Genomic DNA, 16766 nt, shown 5'->3' with positions numbered 1-16766 from the left:
CAACCTGATAAATCACAGTTTAACATCATACTCAATGCCAAAAGATGGAATGCTTTCCCCCTACGATCAGGAACAAGGCAAGGATGTCCACTCTGGCCACGTCTGTTCAACATTGTCCTGGAGGTTCCAGCCCTGGCAGTTAGGAAAGCAAAAGAAATACAAGGCATCCAGTTTGGAGGACGAGAGTCTGTGCCCGGTTCCAGAAGTGCCAGGGTAGGAGCCTCCGGGGTAAGCCGGCATCCATAGCTGACTGTGTGCAAATGGGGTCTGCTCCAAGAGCCTGTCACAGTCCACGTGCCCCGGAATCAGGATCAAAGCAGCTCCAAAAATAGTGCAGGCATCTGAGGACACGCACTTCCTCCCCCATCCCTCCCGGCTCCTCCCAGCTCAGAAGGGCAGAGGCGGGGGAGGGGCAAGGAAGAGATGGAACTGTGCCTGGTGCCCTTAGTGTCACCCCAGGCCCCACAAGGCCAGCCCAGTGCATCTTCCTGCCATATGTTGAAGCTGCTTGCCTTGTACAGACACAGCAGACACACCAGGGTTAGAATAAGGAGCCCCTGTTCCCCAGGGGAGAGTGCGCAGTAGGCAGGCACTTATCAGAAGCCTGCATAGCCTGCGAACAAAGCGAAGTGGGCAAATTCTGTGCTGGTGGCCACAGTTCTACTTCCTCCCGACAGAGGCACATCCTTTCTTTCTCTAAGCCTCTTTTACCACCTGAAAAATGGGTATATCCCAAGCTTGCGTCCCAGAGAATGAAACCCAAGCTCAAGCTCACCGGGCGGTTCACTGAAGATAACCAGAATTTTCATTCCCCAGGCAACAAGACTCAAATGCAGCAGAACACAGGTCTGCAAAAACTGTTCCTGACAAGCCCTATCTGAGTACTTCCTTGGGATCCAATGCAGGAGGGAACCAGAGGCGCTGGCCTGGGCCCACCTCTGTGACAGGCAGAGGGATGTTGACATTTTTTGAAAGTATGTAGAAGGAAAGGGGTGCGTGTTTCAGAACTGGACAGGCTCGGTTCATGTCTCTTCTACTTTCTCACTGAGGGACCTTGGGCAAGTCACTTGCCCTCTCTGAGCCTCTATGTCCTCATCTGTAAAATGGGATGGTGAGGAGGTCACCAGATGTTGTCTCAGAGCAGTTGGCACTCAAGGAGCCTTCACTGTGCTCCCCCAGCTGTGCATTTTCTTCCATTTCGTCCTCTGAATGGCATCCTCATTTGACAAATGAAAAACTTGGAACCCAGAGAGGCTAAGTAACTAACCCAAGGTCACACAATGAAAACTGGTGAATGTGGATTTGAATCCCATTGTGGCCCAGCACCCCACTCCTTCAGGAACACCTTGCTCAGCAGCTCGCTTGTTCTCCTGGGCAGCAAGCTGGGAAACAGCCAGGCATTGTCCCTGGGGCCCTGTGGTCACAATTTCTCCCTTCTCCACACTTAGTACTTCAACTCCTACTGGCGGCGGCCACACTGCCCTTGAGTTTCTGCACTTCCTCTGACTATTCTACAGTCTCTCCTTCTCCCCGGATGAAACGACGTAGTCAGAACAGGCCTAGATGCTCAGAATGTGCCCCACACTCCTTGCTGTGGCCAGCCAGGCTCCAGGCAATCTCTCCCACTAGCCACCTTCACTCCGCTCCAGCCACGCCAGCCTTGCTGTTTCTTTTCTTTTCTTCTGCTTTTTTAAATGTTTATTTATTTTGGAGAGAGACACAGAGTGTGAGCAGGGGAGGGGCGCACACACACACACACACACACACACACACAATCTGAAGCAGGCTCCAGGCTCTGAGCTGTCAGCACAGAGCCTAATGCGGGGCTTAAACTCACAAACTGTGAGATCATGACCTAAGCCGAAGTCAGACACTTAACTGGCTAAGCCACTCAGGTGCCCCCGACCTTGTTCTTTCTAAAACACATTTTTATGGGTTCACTTGTGCCCCCTTCCCGCCACCAACAAAATTCATGTGTCCTACCCAGTACCTCTGAATGTGACCTTATCTGGAAATAGGTCGTCGCAAATGTAATTAGTTAAGATGAGGTCATACTAGAGTGGGGGTGGGGGGGGGGGAGACTGCTAATCCAATATGACTGAGGGACATTTGGTCACAGACACTCATATAGTGTAAAGATGAAGGCACAGGTTTGGGTGGTTCCTCTACCGGCCAAGGACTCCAAAGCTTACCAGCGACACCAGAAGGTAGGAGAAAGACATGGAACCGATTCTCCTTCAAGCCTGCAGAGGGAACCTACTCTACCAACACCTTGATCTCTGGCGTTTAGCCTTCAGACTGTGGAGTAAAAAAGTCTGCTGTTTAAGCCACCCAGTTTGTGGTACTTTTTATTATTTATTTATTTATTATTTTTGTGGTACTTTTTAATGTCAGCCCCGGGACACTCATGTGCCCACCACCTGTTCCTACCATAGAGCCTTTGCACTGGCCGTTCCGTCTGCTTGGACCACTAATCAGTTTACTTGATAGTGAAGGAAGAAGAAGGCTTGAGTAACTGGGGTTTCCAGAGAGGTAGGACACCTGGACCAGGGGGCTGAAGAGATGCTCTGGCTTCAGGGACTCATCTGTGCTGGTCCTTCTTTGTGGGACATCTTCCCCCACCTTCTCCCCTGCAAGACTGTCTTCTTCCCTATTCTGTCCTTTTAGCCCATTCATTTCCTCAATACCATTTATCACATCCTTTAGCCATGTACTAGCTTGTGTGTTGTGTGCCAGAGGCCTGGGCTACATGCTTTTCCACAGCACTGACCTCACACATGCCTGAACTGTCTCAGTTCTTGGGACACACTAGGGCTAATAAATGCTCACAAGCAAAGAAAAAAATAACTTAAACTTGCTGGTGATCCACAAAGCCCCAGAAAGGTGTCCTGGGAGGGGAATGACAGGCCATGGATTCAACGCATGCATCCAAGGAAGGCTGACTTCCTGTTGTAACAAACCTCTTGTCAGAAGAGCTCCATCTGGAGCCCCCAGATAACAGCGGAGGGCAGAGGGCTGGGCGGCAGCAGATGGGTGCGTGGGCACAACTGTCCCTGACCCTGAAAGGGAAGGTGCTACCTTCTCAAGTAAGTAATGGCTGCTGCATTGATGAGACATGCCAGGCACTGGTGAGGGGAACGGCCAGAACTCAGGCTCCATCCAGAAGGCGGGGGGCCCAAAATACAGGGTCCATCCAGTGGCATATCTCCAGCCAGAGAGTCCCTGGGGTTGTGAGGTCCAGTGTCAGACATTGTTGCTATGATATTTTTAGGGCGCTAACTGTATTTCTTTGCAGTGCCCCGAGATGGGAATTAGAATTTCCCCATTTTACAGATAAGCGAGTTGAGGTTTGGGAAGGCATCACACGGTCAGGAAGTGGTGGGGTTGGAGCGCAACCGGTCTGACCCAGACCTCAGCCCTGAACCACTCTGCCCTGCCCCTCAGGGGACTTTAGCTACATCACAAGCGTCAAGAGTCTGGAAATGCTGAGTCCTGCTGACCTAAAACCTGTGAGTCAGGGGCACCTTTGGTTTTGGCCCATCATAGGGTCTTAGAGGATCAAACAGTCCACAGGATCCTCTCTGCGGACTCCTGTTCCCACAAATCAGGCCTGAGTTTCTCTGTGCCGAACACACACATGGTTTGGCCCCCTCGGGGACACAAAGTAGCAGAAGGGATTCAGTTACAGCTCTTTTGCCAGGTGGCTGGAGACGGACACCCAAGCCTCCTGGCTCAGAAAGGAAGCTGGTCCAAGGCCCAGAACCCGCCCATGCAGGGCCACAGCTGGGGTAGGCAGAGACCAGTGGAAACTTCCGTTGACTGCCTCCCGTGGGCCTCCATCCTGCAAAACTCCACAGTGACACACTTAGCAAGTGGAGATGGGCGGCTGGCCTCCTAGCCAGACTTGCCTACACCCAGGAACCTACCTCCTTGAGCACAGCATGTCCTCTCTCTCCCTTCAGCCTCATCTGTCAAGTGGAGTCATCCACTCCCAATGAGCCCTCCGTTGTACCTGTTTCTGACATCAGAAGTCATCGGCCCCTGCCAGTGAGTTTTTTCCCCTCCCACCACCGCCCCCCCAACTTGTCAAAGTGACATAGTCAACACTCAGTAGACATTTACATGATGAATGAGTGAATGCATGACAGCATTGCATACCCATTAAGAACATGGACTCTGGGGCTTGGGTCCAAATCTCTGCCTCTTACCAGCTGTGTGGCCTTGAAGGAGTCCTCAAGCTCTGAGCTCCTTAATGCATTCATTTGTTAAAAGGAGAATAAGAAAAGTAGCTACCTTGCTGTGTTGTGGGATGTGTGGGGGGGGATAAAGGAGTCCGTTTTTGTAAAGTGCTGAGAACAGTGCCTGGCACATGGTTCGTTCTACATAAGCATTTGTTAAATAAATTTAAATTTTAAAAAAGAGTGAGATTCTATAAAGTACAGAAAAGCTATTTCTGCTAATCACTTGACAGCTGCTGCCTCCTCTCCTCCCCCCCTCCCTTCCTTCCTGCTCTTCCTCATGCAAATTCAAAAAAAGCTGGAAGCTGCTTATCCCAAACCTTCCACTAAGAGAGTGGAGAGAAGATCCGGACCACATTAACTTTGTCTTCCTTTTCCACGCTGCAGGCTGCATTCAGGGCACTGACCACTGCGTGACCTCAGGCAAGGCATCTGCCTCCCCTGTCACACTCCTCAGGAGCCTTCCTTGAAGATCCCACCTGCCCCCTTGAAGCCTGGGAGACCCCATGACAGACAAGAATCTATCCTCTCAGCTCCCCCAACTTTTTTTAAAAACTGAGATATAATTCTCATACCGTAAAATGCACCCTTTTAAAGTGTTCGGTTCAGTGAGTTTTAGCACATTCACAGAGTTGCGCAACCATCACCACTCTCTCGTTCCAGAACATTGTCATCACCCCAAAAAGAAATTCGCTACTGATTACAGTCTGTCCCCTCTGCTCCCACCCCAGCCCTAGGCAACCACTAATCCACTTTCGATCTCTGTAGATTTGCTTTTTCTGGACATCTCATGTACATGGAATCATACGGTGTGTGACCTTTGGTATCTGGCTTCCTTTGCTCGGCATGATGTATACGAGATTCACCGCACTATAGCATGCGTCAGTGTTCCCTTCCTTTTTCACAGTTGAATAACGTTCCACCGTATCGGTTCCCTCAACTTTGGCCAAGTTGCTGAGCTAGAGCTTGGTGAATGAGATATCCTACGGCAGTGGTGTCGTCCCAGCCGATAAGGGGTAGCGGGCATGGGAGAACCCGGGCAACGTGACTCTGGAGCCTTTTGAAATGAGGGCTGTATACAATCTATAAAAACAGGTATACCTGGACAGTCCTGTAGCTGCACAAGCTGCTGCTATTCTAATTAAAGCTAGCTCTGGAGACACAAAAGATGGAGACAAAGGGTCACAAGGACCCTGCAGCCAAGACATGTGGACATAGCAAAGGGGCAAGCCTCAGTGTGGTGGGACAGCAGAGTCAAAGCACAGGGTTTACTGTGCCAGCTGGGCAACCTCGCCATGTGCCAGCTGGGCAACCTCGACTTAACTCCTCTGAGACTCAGTTCCCTCAAAGAAGAAGAAGAAGAAGAAGAAGAAGAAGAAGAAGAAGAAAGAAAAGAGAGAGAGAAGATAATGAGAAAGATCATGATATCTACTTTGTAAGGACTACAGTGAAGATTAAAGGGAGGTAATATGTTTAAGGCACTTAGCACAGTGCCAGACATCACATCGTAGTTGTTTTTTTAAGTTTATTTTATTTATTTATTTAGAGGGGTGGGGGAGGGCAGAGAGAGAGAGGGAGAGAGAGACTCCCAAGCAGGCTCCATGCTGTCAGCTCAGGGCCCAGCATGGGGCTCGAACCCACGAATGTGAGATCATGACCTGAGCCAAAATCAAGAGTCAGATGCTTAACCAACTGAAGCATCCAGGCACCCCACGTCATAGATTTTTTTAAATGGACAAGAGTGAAGCAACAGGCATTTGAACAGATACTTTTACAGAATCACTCATAATAGCCAAACAGTAGAAACATCCCAAATGTCCATTGACAGATGTATAGACAAACAAAATGTGGTCCGTCCATACAGTGGAATATTATTCAGCCATAAAAAGAAAGGAAGCACTGATTCATGCTACAACATGGATGAACTTCAAAAACATCACGCTTAGTGAAAGAAGTCAGACGCAAAAGGACAAATACTATATGGCTCCACCTGTATGTGTTCCTGAAGTAGTCAGACTCATTGACAGAGAGTAGAAGGCTGGGTACTAGGGGCTGGCGGGGCAGGAGGGATGGGGAGTTAGTGTTTAATGGGGGCACAGTATGAGTTTGAGAAGCTGAAAGAGTTCTCGGGATGGGTGGTGGTGAGCGCTTGTGCAACAGTGTATATGCACTTAATGCTGAACAGAACAGTACACTTAAAAAAGGTTAACCTTTTTTTAAAAAAATGGATAAATGAGAAATTTTGCATTATATATATTTTACCACAAATTTAAAAAAAAAAAAAAGAGGGGCACCTGGGCGGCTCAGTCGGTTAAGTATCCAACTTTGGCTCTGGTCATGACCTCACGGTTTGTGAGTTCGAGCCCCACCTCAGGCTCTGTGCTAAAAGCTCAAAGCCTAGAGCCTGCTTCAGATTCTGTGTCTCCCTTTCTCTCTGCCTCTCCTCCGCTCATTCTCTGTCTCTCAAATATGAATACATTTTTAAAAGATTTAAAAAAAGAGTAAGCCATCTCCTGGATGGTTTATCAGCCCTACCGGGAGAATTGATTGTGATTTGAAATAGGATATTATGTGTGTATGTTGTGTCTGTTTATAGTCAACACCTCTCTCTCTGTGTCTGTTTTCTTCACCCCTGGATTCCCCAGTGCCTTGTACAACACCTGGGATGCTGGCGACACCCAGCCAATATTTGCCGAAGGAAGGAAGGAAGGAAAGGAGGCTGAGGAGGAGGGAGGAGCTGGTGTTGGAGAATGAAAGCAGAAAGTTGGAACCACTGACATGTATCTCTACCTGGAAGAGTAGGGGGAGCAGTGCAGGGCCCCCCGCTACTGTCTACACTTGCCAGGACACTGCCACAGGCCCAGAGGGTAACCTGTGCCTGTGGATTGCTGTCTATGCTCCACCGGCAGAAAGCTGAGTCCTGGAAGGTGCCTCTCACACAGATGAATAAGCCCCTGAGTTGTTCCCCTCTGCAGTCATGGAGAGGGGTACGGCCACGGCTCTTGGCGAAGAATCAGCCCTCAACGAGGTTCCAGGGAACACTTCTCCCTGTATTTCAGTTTCCTGGTCCTAAGGCTGCAGCATGGGTGCAGTTAGTAGGGCCCAGGTGTTATTTGCTCCAATTCTATCCCTTCTTCTCACGGATTGGATTTGGATGTCACTTTGTCCAGGACTGTGTCCCTCTGTCGTGAGCTCACACCATCGGAACGCCCAGTCTCTTGCAGCACCGAGGGGAACGCACAGCCTGGCCGCCCTGCCCGGCAACTGCACAAAAACCTGCTGTGGATTCTCACCCACGCATGGGGAGCAGGGTGGAGGAAACTCTCCTCCTCCGAACACACTCTGTGCCCACAAATTTCTAGGATCAGCTGGTGCCCTTGGTGGTTCAGGGAGGGACAAAGAGGCAGACGCCCGCCTAGAGCGTCCTGACATTTAGCGGTATGTCAGGATCTTGATGGGAGGGAAACGCTATTTTAGATTTTCAAGTGTCTCAGGAATGTGCCCAGCCTCTGTCACCTCTGCTTCTCCATGTTCTCCTGGCCTCTGGGATGGAAAACCCCCTCCGATCTACTTAAACCCAAAATCTGACCATGTCACGCATGCTTAAACCTTCCAAAGCTCCCGAGGTCCTTGAACAGACTTGAATTGACCCTGCCAATCACTTTCTAAATCACACTGGAGCTCATATGAGCCACATTTCTTTCTTCAGAGAGAAGGTCTGCTCCTTCTCTGCACACAGTGGGCCCTCCTCCCCTTGGCAAGGCTCAGCCTGAATGACTTAAAAGACCCTTAACTGGCCCCTTCCCTTGTTCCTACAATACTCTGTTCATTCCCTGTTATGAATTAGCATACATAGCTACATACATAGCTACACAGCATTTGCCTAGTTCCTCTGTCTCTCTCTCTCTGTCTCTCTCTCTCTCTCTCTCTCTCTCTCTCTCTCTCTCTCTCTCTCTCTCTCGGAAACACACACACACACACACACACACACACACACACACACACCCCACACCACTGCAAGCTCTCTGAGGGCAGGAAGGGAGAACCAGAACAAGATAGACATAGTCTCCACCTTCCTGAAACTTACTTTTATGAGAAAGGCCCATATAAATAAACAAGGAAGGAAACCAACAGAATCATGATGCATTTCAACAAGTGCTAGGAATCAACTATGTTGTCGCCCCTACACTCAGCATGCTGCTTGGGATACAATGAAACTCAATAAATATTTATAGGATGCAGGGGCACCTGGGTGGCTGAGTCCATTAAGCACCTGACTTTGGCTCAGGTCATGATCTGGTGGTTCTCGGGTTCAAGCCCTGCATCGGGCTCTGTGCTGACAGCTTAGAGCCTGGAGCCTGTTTCAGATTCTGTATCTCCCCCTCTCTCTGTCCCTCCCCTTCTTGCACTCTGTCTCTTCATTTCAAAAATAAATAAACATTAAAAAATATTTGTAGGGGGGCGTCTGGCTGGCTCAGTTGGTTAGGCATCTGGCTTCGGCTCAGGTCATGATCTCATGGTTGGTGCGTTCAAGCTCCGTGTCGGGCTCTGTGCTGACAGCTCAGAGCTGGAGGCTGCTTCTGGTTCTGTGTCTCCCTCTCTCTCTGACCCTCCCCTGCTCATGTTCTGTTTCTCTCAAAAATAAATAAACATAAAAAAAAATATTTGTAGGATGCATACACAAACATGTGTGTGAATTAATATTTGAATTAACTAATGAGTAAGGACCTAAAATGTACTTCTGAAATCAGAAGATCACTTTGCTGCGTGATGGATCACTTCTGTTCTCCCAGGTCCTGTAAGCAATCCAGGGTGGAAAATGTCGCTTCCCTTAATCTGTTAGCAACAGGATCATATGATGGGCTCCAGGGAACTAATTTAAACTCATTTAAATGAGGCCCCTGCTGCTTTATTAAAACTACGTCCATAACAACCAGTCCAACTGTAACTACCCTTGGCCTGAGCTGCAAGGATTTACCTCCAGAGGCTGCTCCTTATTAATAACCCATTTGCTAAATTACAAGCTGTTTATCAATACAAAAGGCCAGGTCTTTAAATATTTTAACACTTAATTGCTGATGACAGCCCTCACCTCCATAACCCTTCCTCTGTGTGAAAAGCCTATTGCTGAAGAAATTCTACCCCGAGCCATGTTCCTTCTTTAGATTTGCAGAATCTGAGATGAGCTCAAGTCACGGGGCTTTGGAGCCCCACTGGGATCCCAGGACAGTGCCCGGACAAGAGGCAGCCAGGTCATTCCTGAAGCTGCCGCGGCCACTGGTACACAGGTGTTTACTAAACGTCAGAGCCAGAATCTGGAGTGTCTGGCTGTGAGTGCAAGCTATGGGGTCAGATTTCCCTAAATTAAAATCTCTGCCATTTACTGATGATGCCATTTACTGATGATGCCATTTACTGAGCTAGTGAGCATAAATGGGCTGAATTGCGTCCCCCTAAAAAAGGTATGGTTGGAGTTCTAGGCCCCAGGTACCTCAGGATGTAACCCTATTTGGAAAGAAGGTCTTTACAGAGGTCAATCAAGTTAAAATTGAGGTCAGTAGAGAGTAGAGGGTACTTATAAATCTGGTACAACTAGTGTCCTTATAGAAACAGAAGTTTGGACCAGAGGCACACACACAGGAAATATGCCAGGTGAAGTTTGTAGTTATGCTCCCACAAACCAAAGAACTGCCACAAGCCAGGAGAGAATCCCAGAACAGATCCCTCCCAAGCACCTTCAGAGGAAGCACAGTCCTGCTGACACCTTGACCTTGGATGTCCCGCCTCTAGATTTCTGTTGTTCTAAGCCAACCTCCATTGTGGTGCTTTGTTATGCAGCCCTAGCATATGAATACACTGACCAGGGGACAGTTGCCTTATGCTCTGAAAGCCTTTGTTTTTCCTTCCTCTGCAGTTAAGGCTGCTATGAAACTACCTGACTCTGAGCAAGTCTCAGGGCTGGACACACAGAGCATTGGGTCGGTAACTGCTTCCAGGCTCTGTCAGCATCTGGTGCCCCCCAGGAAGCCAGGGTCTGTGGGTTCTGGCTGTGCTCCCCTTTGTGGTGTCCTGATGGAATACAGGCATTCGGGGCACAGCTTTGGTGGTAACCATCCCCACGAGACTGCTCCCTGGGCCCAGATCTACCTCAAAAAGTTGAGATCCTCAGCTCTGACAAATGGCAGAGCTCATGATTGGGAATGTGGATTCTGGAGCTAAACTGCCTGCAGTGAAGTCCCCAGCCACCTCATGTTTGCTTTGTGGCCTTGGGTAATCCATTCATCCTTCCCGTGCCTCGGTTTCTTCCTCTGTAGAATGGTGCCACCCACAGAACCTGTCTCATGGGATGCTTAGGAGAGGTACTTGACTTAATATTTGGATGGGCTCAGAACAGTGTCTGGGACGTGAACATGCTTGTTAAATAAAATTTTAAAAATAAAATTTGCTTAAACCCGCCAAATAATCACTATAATTCATGGCAGGGATTTCTTTGGAAAGAATATATCCACACAAAAACTTGTGCATCTGTGTTCATAGCGGTGTTATTCATAACAGACCAACACAGGAAACAATGATGAATGAATAAACAAATATGGTCTATCCAGGCAATGGAATAGTATTCAGCCATAAAAAGGGATGAAGTGCTGATACGATACAACATGGATGAGCCTTGAAAACATGATGCTCAATGAGAGAAATCTGTCACCAAGGGCCATATGTTGTATGGTTCCATCTATAGGAAATGTCCCAAACAGGCAAATCCACAGAGACAGAAAGTAGACTAGTGGTCGTCAGGGGCTGGGGTGTGGGGATTGGAGAGGACTGCTGATGGGTACAGGGTTTCTTTTTGGGTCGATGAAAATGTTTTAAAACTGACAGTAGTCATAGTTACACAACTCTATGAATCCTAAAAACCACTGACCCATATGTTTCAAATGGGTATATGAGTTATAGCTCAATAAAGCTATGAAAACAATAAATAATAACAATAAGCCTAAACAATATTTCACCAGCATTAACAATGAGCCAGGCCCTGCCCGGGCATCCCTGTCCCTTCAGTCAATCCTCACTTCAACTCTATGAGGAACAGGAGCCTTTATGACCTCCATTTTCCAGGTGTGAAACTAGGGCAGGGACCCAGATGATGGATCTGCCTCTTAGCAACCATCCGTCTGGGAGAAGAGGCCAGAACCCAGAAACCATTCACAACAGGCTGTAGGCTGACCAGAGAGTGGCCTTCGATGCTCAAGTGACCACAGTCCGAAGTGCAAGACACGGCCTTTGTGTTCTATGTACAAAGACCCCATCACCACCTTCAGGGACCCCACATACAAAGGGACCAAAGACCCTCTCCAATCTTATACCAGCTGCCTCCATTGTCTTAACTGTTTCCCTCTGTTTACCAAGATAATACGAGCTGACTGTTTTGAACCAAATTAATACAGAACACAGTCAAGAAAGAAGCAAACAAAGGTCCCTGGAATCCCACCCTTCAGAAACAGAATTCCTGCCCGGGGATTTGGCCCAAGGAGAGAGACGCCCATTCACTGGATTAGTTACATTTTTGAGATGAAAGAGAAAAAAACATTTTTTTTTAATTGTTTAATCTGGGTCTGGAAATGTTGCCTCGGTGCTATTTTATGACCAATTCCTTGAGCCCAGTTTTAGTCATTTTGTGCTTGTTGCTGGTGGACTTCTGAAACAAGCAATGTTTTAATTCTCAAGTCAGTTTTGTTAAACAGAAAAACCAAAGGCCAGCCCATCTAGTCACTCGGATGCAGTGAAAATAGCTGAGTTCATCTGAAACTTCCCTGGTATCTGACCCAAACTGAGAGCAAGTGTTTAGCTGAGAAACAAAGACGGACATTAAGTGCAGAAAAACCCTTTTGTGCCCACACAGCATGCAAGTTATGTTGAGTTATGCAGCTATTTTGGGGACAATGATGTTTTGTAAACAGTCGGTAAAGTGGCTTTGTTGCTAACATTGCAGAGCCTTGAGGCCCTTTCACCAATAAGGATTGTATGGAAGATAAGGAATCATGGGCATGGTTGTCCCAAATAACTTAAATTAATGCAGATACAGAAAATGAATATCTGAAAACCTTGTTTCCTGCTGTACCCACAAGCCTCTATGCAACAACATCTAGGGACTGTTAACAGGTAGAGGAGTAAGCAGAGTTCTGTATCCATTTATGGAACAGGACGCTTACAAAATATGCTTAACATACTCCAGTAAACTCAATGTGAATACTTTACCAGCCTTATTAATACAGCCTTCAGTGCTCCTTTAGCGGGCGTGTTTTACAGTGTAATGATTGTAAATATTTTGGAGAATCCTAAATATGCTAAATTAAATTTACATTTATTAAGCTCATGCAATTATAAAAAAAGGATTAGTCTTCCATTTTACAGTTATTTGTCTCAGCTTCATGGTAGAGAACCATAGGTCCCTGGACTGTGGGTTGTCCCAAAAGGGTTGGGATAGTATCTCTCTTTTTTTAAATGAATGAGTGAATGAATGAATGAATGAATGAACCCTAGGGTCTTAGACTAAGTAGGGTGCCTGGAACCTTACAGGACAAGTATTTATATTTAGCTGCCATTTATTGTCTATTTGGTATGGACCAAGACCTGCATGGGGCACCTGCCCCTCACCCCCCTATTCCTTCCACATTATAATATATATATAAATGTATTTATCACCTATATAGATATATATAAAATCTTTAATCCTCATGAAAACCCTATGAAGTGCATATAACCATCCCCATTTCATGAATGAAGAAATCAAGGCTCAGATACATTCAGTGGCTTTTAAATAGCACACAGCCAGAGCATAGCAGAGCAGTAGCAAGGACCCAGCATTTCTGACTCTTCGCCATCCCCTGGTGTCTGACCCTCATTACAAATACGGGAAAGTCACACAGCCACAGGCAGCAGCAACAATAACAGTAACAACATTTGGTCTGTACCAGACCTTGCATTGGGAGCTTTATGTATATTGACTCATTTAATCCATGCACAGTGCCAGGATTTGGAAACCAGGATTGGTACTCCTCATTTTACAGATGGGAAATGGAGGCTCAGAGAGGTTAAATAATTTGCCCAAGGTCACCCAGCTAGTCAATACTAGCCCCTGCCTCTTGCCCTGGAACCATCTGCACAAAACAGCACAACATGTATGAATGATTCCAGTGATGTTTCAAAACCCATTAAGGGGGCGCTTGGGTGGCTCAGTTGGTTAGGTGACTGACTTCGGCTCAGGTCATGATCTCACGTTTGTGAGTTTGAGCCCCACGTCGGGCTCTGTGCTGACAGCTCAGAGCCTGGAGCCTGCTTCAGATTCCTTGTCTCCCTCTCTCTACCCCTCCCCTGCTCATGCTCTGTGTCTGTCTCTCAATAATAAATAAACGTTAAAAAAAATTTTTTTTAATCCATTATGTGACTATAAACACATATATAAGTAGATTTGTAGAATAAGACCAGTCGGGACACATATCCATGGAGGTACCAATTGATATGAAAGTTCTTGGATCAAAAGCTGAAATTAAGTAATAGGTTAGGATAGGGAGGATGTGGGGGGATTCCAATGTTTCTTACACTTTCAACACAATCATTTATAACACCATGTGGTGTGATAACAGGGACAACCACATTTAGTGAGTGCCTACTGTGTGTCAGGCACTGGGTGAGAGGCACTGCATATTATCTCATTCACTCCTAACACAACCCCATAGCATTGCTCTTTTTTTCCCAAGGAAGGGGACCTCTGAGAGGCAGAAGGATGGCCCCAAGAAGGAAAGCTACATCTGCTTGTTTCCAGCATCTGCCCCATGGTGCAAAGATTATTGATCCAGGAGGCTAAGAGCTTGGGAGCCAATTCTAGTCCCTCAACTGAGTGGCTACTTGGCTTACATACAGTCAGTCTGAAGCTACCCTGAAAATGGCTGTTCCTGGACCCCTGCTGCCCACTCACCCCCTGTCAGCTTCTTTGAAGGAAAGGAGAGGGGATGTGCAAACTGAAGGAAGACCCTGGGCAGGATGGAGGGGGATATGGCAAAAAAAAAATCATGGCTCCAGAGTATTCCCCTGCATGGGTCTGCGCCCTGGCTCCACCCCTTATCAGCCGCAGAACTTGGGGCCACCTTTACCTCTCCAAGCTACAGTTTAGCGGAAGTAAAATGAGAATAATGAAACAATATATGTAAAGACTTGGCACTGGAAACCCTCAGTGAATGGCTGCTACTCTCATCATCATTAGTACATTTACTATTACTATTATTAGCATTACGCAAAGTGACAGCAGTGGTTTGGCCCAAGATATTCTTGTTTTCTGTCAGAGGAGGTTGAGATGAGAGAACAAGTCTGCTTCAGCAAGGAGAAAGAAAGGTCTTGTGATGTGGTCAGTGGACAAGGATTCCAGAAGATGTGGAGAAGGCTGGGGTGGATGGGTGGAGGGTCACTAGGGAGAAACTGGACTCGCCAGTTTCCTTCTCATCTGGGAGTCTGAGGGGCTCCCTCTCATTTTTGCACAGCTGACCTCCTGTGTCCCTCTCACCATCACACAAGGGGCTGGAGAGCCAGGGGTCACTCACCGCCATGACCAGCTCAAATGGGTACTTGTAGATGCGGACAGGAGACTGGTACTTCTGCACCATGTTCTCGCAGGAGCGCCAACAGAAGCACCCAGGCAGGAGTGAGCACAAAACCTGGGTGACAGGTGACTGGTAAGGTAGCAGCTCCCTCCAGCTGAAGCATAACCCTGCCCACTGCTTCCCCAAACAAGGGACAAGCCCGCCCTCTCATGCTCTGCCCACACATCTCCCCAGCCCTCAAAGCAAGAGGGCTGATGTGATCACCAAATTTCTCTGGGCCATGCCCCAAACACCTGCCCTGACCATTACCCACTGCTCCAGGCCACACTCATCCCTCCAAGAGCAATCAGTACTCCCAAACTTTCCTTGGTCTCCACTCCTTCACACTGAGGCCCCCAGAAGCACCCCTCACTGCTACTCACATGGAAACCCACGTTTGCAACTCTTACACTCTTACAATTCACCATCCACCCACACACCCCACAGCTTGCCACAGACGTCCCCTATAGACCCCCCCAAGTATCATTGCACCTGCCCTTCCATTTTCCTCCAAGATACCCTGACATACACAGTCTTCACTAAATTTCACATGCAATGTCTCTATCACACACACACACACACACACACACACACGCGCGCGCGCACACACACACACACGCACACACACACATGCATGACCCACCTCCCACACAGGATCACCCTTGCACACACATGCAACTTTGCCCACACACTCAGCTCCCTGGACCTCACACCACCCAATTCCACACACGCACACAATTCCCCTGGTGAGCACAAACGTCCACACACTTGTACATACACTGGTATGCATATGCACACACACACAAGCACGCACACACGTATGAACTCGCAGGCCCCCGCAACCCTGCTCACCCTCGCCCTCGCCCTCGGAACCTCCCGGGAGGCAGCCCCGGGGTCAGTATGGCGCTGAGTCCGCCGGGGGGCCCCCCCGCGGACGCCTGCCCCGGAGCGCAGCTTCTGGGGCGAGGCCCGACCGCGGCCGCCCAGCCTGGGGCGTCCGGCCGTGCTCACCCTGGGGCCGGGCCAGCCAGGGAGGGGCCTGCAGGGCAGGAGCCAGACCTGCCCGGCGGGAGTGCTCCAGGACCTGGGACAGCGGAGAATCCGGCCCTGGCCCCGCCCCTGATCTGGCCCCGCCCCTGCCTCCCTGCTACGGCCCCGCCCAGATTTACTCTGTCCCTGATTGGTCCCTCCCTAGCCACGCCCCGGCATTAGCCCGCCCTTCTCATATATATATATATATATATATATATATATATATATATATATTCCCTGTTTGACTACACCCCTGCCCGGCCCTTCTCCAGATTGGCCACGCTTCAGGTAGGCCGAGCCCCTGTACTGGTCCCGCCCCTAAGGCACCCCTCCTTGGAAACGGCCCAGCCCTGGAAAGACCCCGCCCCAAGGTCCCACCCCGAGCCTTGCTCTGCCCTCTCGCGGACCTTTGCCCCTCCCAGCCCCTCCCTTCTCCGTAAGATTTACCTCCAACCCCATCCAGACCTGGTTGCCTAGTCTCAGAGCCCCGCGCCTCCCATGGGCCACACCTAGAGACCTTCTGGTTCTGCCCCAAGCCCCGCCCATGCATCATTCATTCACTCTGTGTACGTTTACAAAGCACCTGCTAAGTGTCAGGTTCTTACAAGTGCTGGAGAGTCATAAGTGAACAAAACACAAAAATCCTTGCCCTCCCGGAGTTTACATTCCTGGGGGCCGGACGTGAGGTAAATAAGGCAAATATACAGTATGTGAGATGGTGAAAAACACCAAGGACAAAAAAAAAAAAAAAAAAAAAAAAAAAAAAGCAGGGAAGGGGTCCAAGAAGTGAACGGAGTGAGTGTACAATTTAAGACAGGGTGGATTGGCGCCTCCCAGGGAGGGTGACATTTGGCTCACACCC

At 48.6% G+C, this 16766-nt stretch overlaps 1 protein-coding gene across 3 annotated transcripts in view; it reads right to left on the bottom strand.

Moving 5' to 3' along the window:
* SEC14L5 (SEC14 like lipid binding 5) overlaps nucleotides 1–15986 on the bottom strand; it is a 42351-nt gene extending 26365 nt beyond the window's left edge. For all 3 annotated transcript variants that reach the window (XR_008294528.1, XM_027043291.2, XM_027043292.2), the window contains exons 1-2: nucleotides 15725–15986; nucleotides 14834–14947 (exon numbers count right to left, since the gene is read on the bottom strand). Coding sequence is in view for 2 of the 3 variants with exons in the window: in XM_027043291.2 (XP_026899092.2) it covers nucleotides 14834–14896 (63 nt within the window). In the remaining variant the exon portion in view is untranslated. The remainder of the gene's footprint in view (nucleotides 1–14833; nucleotides 14948–15724) is intronic.
* Nucleotides 15987–16766: the final 780 nt, after the last annotated feature.

Source organism: Acinonyx jubatus, chromosome E3, assembly GCF_027475565.1.
Source record: "Acinonyx jubatus isolate Ajub_Pintada_27869175 chromosome E3, VMU_Ajub_asm_v1.0, whole genome shotgun sequence".
NCBI lineage: Eukaryota > Metazoa > Chordata > Mammalia > Carnivora > Felidae > Acinonyx > Acinonyx jubatus.
The sequence above is the reverse complement of the archived record's forward strand: the minus strand, read 5'-3'. Positions and strand labels throughout refer to the sequence as shown.